Raw genomic sequence first — 7132 nt, 5'->3', positions numbered from 1 at the left:
ATTTAGGCTCAACAAACAAAAAGTGGGGGGGAGGGGGGGAGGACACAAAAACCATACCAAAATAATGATACCAAATCAAGAACAAGAAGCACGGCGCCGTTTCCGCATCAACATATCTTATATGAACTTTTCTTGTGCAATTTAACTTTCCCCAAATCAACGCCTCAAACAATGGTTCGGACTTATGACCTTCCCACCCCATTTTCCCCTATAAATATTCACTTCCCATATTCTTCACTCACACTCATAAACCCTAATTTAATTACACATCTCTTCCACATAAATATTTTCTTGATTTTTTTAGTTTCTTGAGAGAAAAGTAATAAGATGAGTGCCAAACGTCCCTACACTACACTCCTGCTGCTTTTCATCATAGTCTTGCTTTCTTTATCCAATTTGGTTCAGGTAAGTTTATTTGATTTTTCACTTGTATTTTAAATAAATTTATTAATATTGTTGTTATCATGTAATTGCTTAAATTTTATACAAATTTACTGCAGTAATTATATATGAATATATAAAATTATCCTCTTCTCTATTAATTCTGACTTTTGCTTCTTACCATTTTACAGGGATACAATCACCTTCGTCCTCAAGGTATATATACATAAAACTATTAAGATTTTTGAGTTGCAGATTCATTAATTAATTAAACTCAATTGTTTGAATAATTCTTAGGACTCAAAATTTAAAAAACCCTATATATATATATATATTTACATTTTAAATTGTGAGTAGTTATGGTGAATTTTAAGTTCACTTCATTTGTTTGGATTATGTTAAATTTGAAGGATTTCAATTCTTTAATTTAATTTTGAAATATATTTTGTTAAATGTCGATGGATTTTTTTTCTCCTTTCTGAATCTTTCATTTAAATCGAAATCTATCTATTTAAATGTTATACGTGCAGCAATGAAATTTTATCAGATTTAATGCAATTTACCCCTTGTAATATAAAAATTACTCCCTATTAGAAAAAAATAGCAATTAAGAACTTTATTTTAAAAAATATAAGGAGGTAAATTGCTATTTTTTTTTACAGGGGTTAATCTGCTCGTTGGCAAGTTTTTCAAATTTTATATATTTTATATTTGAATCTTGAAATTTTGTTTACAAAAAAATCACCCAAATTCAAGATTGGAACAGTGATATTGTAGTGTGATTTTCCAGAATGCAGGCCTCGTTGCACGTACCGGTGCTCGGCGACGTCGCACAAGAAGCCATGCATGTTTTTCTGCTTGAAGTGCTGCGCGAAGTGCCTGTGCGTGCCGCCGGGCACTTACGGCAACAAGCAGACGTGCGCTTGCTACAACAATTGGAAGACTAAAGAAGGCGGCCCTAAATGCCCTTGAAGACTATATATTTGTCTTTTGTTCTTCCCAGCACATCAAGAATTGATCAACCCTTTGTTATGATATATATATATATATAGAGAGAGAGAGAGAGAGAGAGAGTTTATTATATTCTTTAAAAGATGAGTGCTGTTGTAGTAACCCTACTTCACTGTTGGGGTGTGACCTTTTCTAGTATCATAATAATATATGAAAATTATGTCAGTTTTCTTTAGGGTTGGTGAGAGGGAGGAAGATATATTCTTGCAGACTTGATTGCGCAATTGATTACAATATCTAATTTAGTCCACAAATCAGATATTAAAAATTTATGCTTCATAATTATTATTACTCGTGATTAAATAAAATTGAGGTAAAATTTTAGTTTTTTCATCATGAAAAAAATATTGAATGTTCTAAATATTTTATTGGTTACTAATCTATTTTTAATATATGGAATTTTAATTTTAAAACTTTTATTAAAAATTGTATTTTTATCGGATTTGTACTTAAAATAAAATTGATAAGGAAATTCGGATGCACAGACGGAGTCAGTGAGGAATGGTACCTGGTTGATCCTGCCAGTAGTCATATGCTTGTCTCAAAGATTAAGCCATACATGTGTAAGTATGAACTAATTCAGACTGTAAAACTGCGAATGACTCATTAAATCAGTTATAATTTGTTTGATGGTACCTGTTATTCGGATAACCGTAGTAATTCTAGAGCTAATATGTGCAACAAACCTAGACTTTTGGAAGGGATGCATTTATTAGATAAAAGGTCGACACGGGCTCTGCCCCTTGCTGCAATGGATCATGACAACTCGACGGATCGCACGGTCCTCGTGCCGGCGATGCATAAAAATTTGTCAACAATTTAAGTATCTTCAATTTAAAAATATCATTGAAAGGACAATTTTTAACCCGACAGTTATCATACAGTGTAAACACCAAATTAATTCGAGTTGTACATTTTTACATTCCGCAATTTAACCATTACGGTAAATGTTTAATGAAACTCATCATTTTATCGTATTTAGCTATTTTAGCCAAAAGGGCCCCATCGACCACTTTTTTCAACAACAAAAATAAACAGCCCCAATTTTAGAATTTAGATCGATCAGACACCAATTGAATGGATGCAGGGACAATGCAATTCTCAGCTGACAAGGCCCAATTGGCACCGCATGTTAGCCACCTCCTATTTGCGGATGACACCGCTATCTATTTTGAAGCACAAGACGTGCTTAGGAGATGTGAAACGGTCTCGGGGAACTTATAAACACTATAGGAAAATATGCTTTTTGCTACACTAAATATCCTGTGGTAAAAACTACTTTTTATTACGAATTTTACTATGTAGCAATAATTTCAATTAAAACGATGTTGTCTCAATTTTTTGCTGCGAGTGCATTTTGTTACTGAAAAAATCATCTAATATAAGAAAAGAAGGTGCATTGGAGGATGTGGTGTTTTGACTTTTTACTACGAATAGTAATATTTGATAAACATAGCAAAAAGACAATTGGCTCGAAAACTAAAATATCTTCCCTAAATTGAAATATATAAAAAAAAAAAAAAACCCAAAACTATCTTTTTTGTAAATTTCTTCCAGACAAATTAACCCAAAGTTCTAACAAATTAACCCTGAAAATTTACTATACTGGAAGAAGCCTCTCCATTGTTCGAAGGAAGCCATCTTCTCACAATCAGTTTTTCGCCGCGAGAAGCCAGTCTACAGGAAGAAGCCGACCTCAGTTGAAATCATCGATCGTTACTTGAACTGAAAATTGTGAAGTATCAGATGTGTGTGCCGTGTATTGCAACATCTTCAATTCTGAAGAAAACTGGGGTTTATTCCATTCCAGAAAGTGCGAAAATCCAAATCAGTTTTTTGTAGAAATGAGTGAAAGTTTATATACAAATTGAGAGAAATAACTATGTCTAACTACTTATTAACAAACTAACTGCAAAGTGAAAGCGTATTCCTAACTAATAGAGGCGTGTTTACAAATACATGAGAAATACAAGTGTAAGAAATAAATGAGTCAGCTTCCAATCAGTAGCATGAGTCAGCGTCTTCTTCCTTGCTCTGCGTCTGCAAACTCTTGCTGAAACTGAAAACCCCCCCCCCCCTCAAGATGGAGCTTGGGGGAGCCAAGCCCAGCTTGACAAAAAGGCGAGTAAAGTCGGCAACAGAAGTGGACTTGGTAAATAAATCAGCAAGCTGCTCGCTACCAGGAAGGTGGGAAGGCTGGATAAGACCCAACTTGAACTGGTCACGAACGAGATGGCAGTCGATGTCGAGGTGCTTCGTGCGCTCGTGAAACATGGGGTTCTCAGTGATGTGAATGGCAGCTTGGTTATTACACCAAAAGGAGACAAGGGAGGTGAAACAGACCTGAAGAGCTTGCAAGAGATAGGTGAGCCACAAAAGTTCACAAACGGCAGACCCCATGGCACGATATTCGGCCTCAATGGAGGAGCGAGAAACGGTGGCTTGTTTCTTGGTCTTCCAGGAAACGAGAGAAGGACCAAGGAAGATACAATATCCCGTGAGCGGCGGGAGTCAGGGCAAGAGGCCCAAGAAGCATCAGTATAAACCATAGGCTGAAGAGAATTCGTGGAAGGAAAGAACAAGCCGAGAGATGAGGACCCCTTGAGATAGTGAAGAACGTACAAGGCTGCGTCCCAATGAGAGGACCTGGGGTGTTGGAGGAACTGCGAGAGTTGCTGCACGGCAAAAGAGATGTCGGGGCGAGTGAAACCAAGATAGAGGAGGCGTCCCACTAAACGGCGATAAGCAGAGGGGTCAGGCAATAGAGAACTAGCAGCATCAGTGAGGTGAAGGCCAGGAGGAAGTGGAGTTGAAGTAGGCTTAGCAGCTAAAAGGTGAGTGTCAGCAAGTATGTCTGCAAGATACTTCTGTTGAGAGACAATCAATCCGTGAGATGATCGAGCCAACTCAAGGCCCAAAAAATACTTCGCAAAACCGAGATCTTTGATGGTGAAGAGGGAGTGCAAATAATCCTTAAGTGCAGCAACCTCTTCTGCCGAATCTCCTGTCAATAAGATATCGTCAACATATATCAAAAGGGGCACAAAACAATGAGAGGTAACCTTCAAGAAAAGACAATGATCATGAAGACACTGGCAGTAGCCAAAATCCTGTAGTTTTGTAGTTAGTTCAATATTCCACTGTCATGACGTTTGTTACAAACCGTAGAGTGAACGATGTAGGCGATAAACTTGTCCAGGAGCAGCCAAAACGTAACCATCAGGAGGGGTCATATACACCTCTTCATCAAGGTGGCCGTGGAGAAAAGCGTTGTTGACGTCCAATTGCCAAAGGGGCCAGCCACGAGCCACAACAACGGTCAACAAAACTCGCACACTAACTGTCTTGGCAATGGGCGAGAAGTTGAAATAATCCACCCCCTCGATTTGGTTATATCCCTTGGCCACCAAGCGCGCCTTATAGCGTTGAATGCTCCCATCGGGATTAAGTTTCAGCTTGAAGACCCAACGACATCCAATAGCCTTCTTCCCCGGGGGCAGTGAAACAAGAGTCCAAGTGTGATTGCGATCAAGTGCTGCAAGCTCCTCGTTCATAACAGCAACCCACTTAGTATCCAAGCTAGCTTCAAAATAACTTCGAGGTTCCTAAATAGAAGACAAAGAAGCAACGAACGACATATGTGTAGAAGTATAATGTGAAGGTAAACAAGTAGAGTTAGAGATAAGATCACAGTGACACACATAATCATGTAGCCAGGTCGGTTTATGAGAAATTCGAAGTGATCGTCGAGGAGCAGGGGCAGAAACAGAAATGGGGGAAATGGATGAATCCGGGGACGACTGAGAGGGGATATTAGGTGTAGAAGGTGGCTGGGATTCTGGAAGAGCTAAATGTGGAGAACCAGGAGCAATGTCACTCTCATCATCGCATATAGGTAAAGAACAGGGGCCATTTGTTTTAAGAACAGGGAGGTGATTAGGTGAAGCAAAAGGAAAAATGCCCTCGTGGAAAATAACATCACGAGAACAGAAAATGCGATCAGTATGCAAATCTAAAACCTTGTATCCTTTATGGTTTTGACTATACCCAAGAAAGACGCATTTGTGAACACGGGGTTCGAATTTTTGTTTTGAGGGTGAGGTGTTTGCAGAGGCAGTCGAATACTCTAAGGCAAGAATAAGAAGGTTGTTTACCGAATAAAATTGCATAAGGGAGTCTGTTTATCAAATGTGTAGCTACAAGTATGCATTCGCCCCAAAATTTTGAAGGAAGATGGGCTTGAAAAGTTAAAGCTCTCGCCACATTGAGGATATGTCGATGTTTACATTCCACCACACGTTTTGTTGTGGCATGTAGGAACAAGTTCTTTGATGGATTATGCCAAGGGATTGACATGTATTACTAGTGAATTCTGTACCATTATTCGACCAAATTATTTTAACTTTAGCACCAAATTGTGTATGAACCATTTTGAAAAATATGTTTAATGTATGATGAACTTGAGCTTTGTAATGAAGCAAAAAAGTCCAAGTGCCCCTGCTAAAATCATCGACAATGGTTAGGAAATAATTACAACCATTTAGAGTAGGAGTACGATAGGGGCCCTAAAGGTCTATGTGAAGCAGTTCAAAGATTTGTGTAGACTTTATTTCACAAGAAAGAAAAGGCATACGACTCTGTTTTGCGAGAGGACAGACAGTACAAGGTTCAAATGTATTACTATCACTTACAATGTCAGGTAAATGTTTCAAAGTAAGCGATGAAGGGTGTCCCAGTCGCCTATGTCATAGTGTGTGATCGCAAGGTGCTGGGACGGTACAAGAGCCAACTATAATAGAGTTCAAAGAAGCAATAACAGTAGGGTCAAAGGACGACTTGTCCAGTACATACAAGTTCTTGCAGAGCCTCCCTATGGTTATGTCTTTGTTAGTCACTGGGTCCTGTAAGAGACAACAAGAAGAGTGAAATTTCATCTCAAGATTCGAGTGGGAACAGAGCTTTGAAACTGACAACAAGTTATGATGAAATTGTGGAACAAAAAGCACATCTGTGAGAGTAAGGTGAGGATGCAAGTTAATAGTGCCTTTGTGTGTGACAGATTGCATAGTCCCGTTAGGAAGATATATGAGTGTAGGCTGAGAAGAGGATAGGAAAGACTGAAACATATGCTTATGTGCACACATGTGGTTAGTCGTCCCTGTGTCAATTATCCAGAAATTTGAAGAATTATCATGAAAACTAGAGGATATACAGCTCTTACCAGCAAAATTATCAAGCTGTGCATAATTGGCCCGCAACGGATCATCGTGTATTTGTCCATGATCCTCTTCCTTCTTCATCAATCTTATGAGTTCCTGTAGTAAAACCTCTTGGCTAGGTGCTTTATGTTGTGAGTTTGAGATCTGTTGAAGGCCTTTGCAGCACCTGCCTCTTTCTTCCTCTTCTCTATCAGTTCCTTATACCATTCTGGAGTGTCGTGGAGCTTAAAACAAGTGTCTCTCATATGTCCCGATCGATCACAGTTGCTGCAATGCATCCCTCTCTTATCCGCATAAGCCTTTTGCTGACCACATTTCGGCGTATAGTCCCTTCTGCCCCCTATTTGTACTTGCATCACCATGCTCTCACCACTTTCAACCCCCTCTATACTAACTTCTCTCTGTTTTTCAACTCTCAAAACCATCGAGTATGCCTTGTTTATCGTCGGTATAGGGTCCATCACAAGCAATTGGTCACGTAAATGATCAAATGTTTCACTTAAGCCTATAAGAAATTGGAT

At 38.8% G+C, this 7132-nt stretch overlaps 1 protein-coding gene across 1 annotated transcript; it reads left to right on the top strand.

The window, feature by feature from the left end:
* Window positions 234-1567, top strand: LOC105178221 (protein RSI-1). The gene is made up of 3 exons (XM_011101646.2): window positions 234-405; window positions 573-597; window positions 1172-1567. The coding sequence occupies exons 1-3, from the start codon at window positions 328-330 to the stop codon at window positions 1351-1353; spliced, it is 285 nt and encodes a 94-aa protein (XP_011099948.1). The 5' UTR covers window positions 234-327; the 3' UTR covers window positions 1354-1567.

This window comes from Sesamum indicum, linkage group LG15, assembly GCF_000512975.1.
Source record: "Sesamum indicum cultivar Zhongzhi No. 13 linkage group LG15, S_indicum_v1.0, whole genome shotgun sequence".
In the NCBI taxonomy this organism is placed as follows: domain Eukaryota; kingdom Viridiplantae; phylum Streptophyta; class Magnoliopsida; order Lamiales; family Pedaliaceae; genus Sesamum; species Sesamum indicum.
The sequence above is the reverse complement of the archived record's forward strand: the minus strand, read 5'-3'. Positions and strand labels throughout refer to the sequence as shown.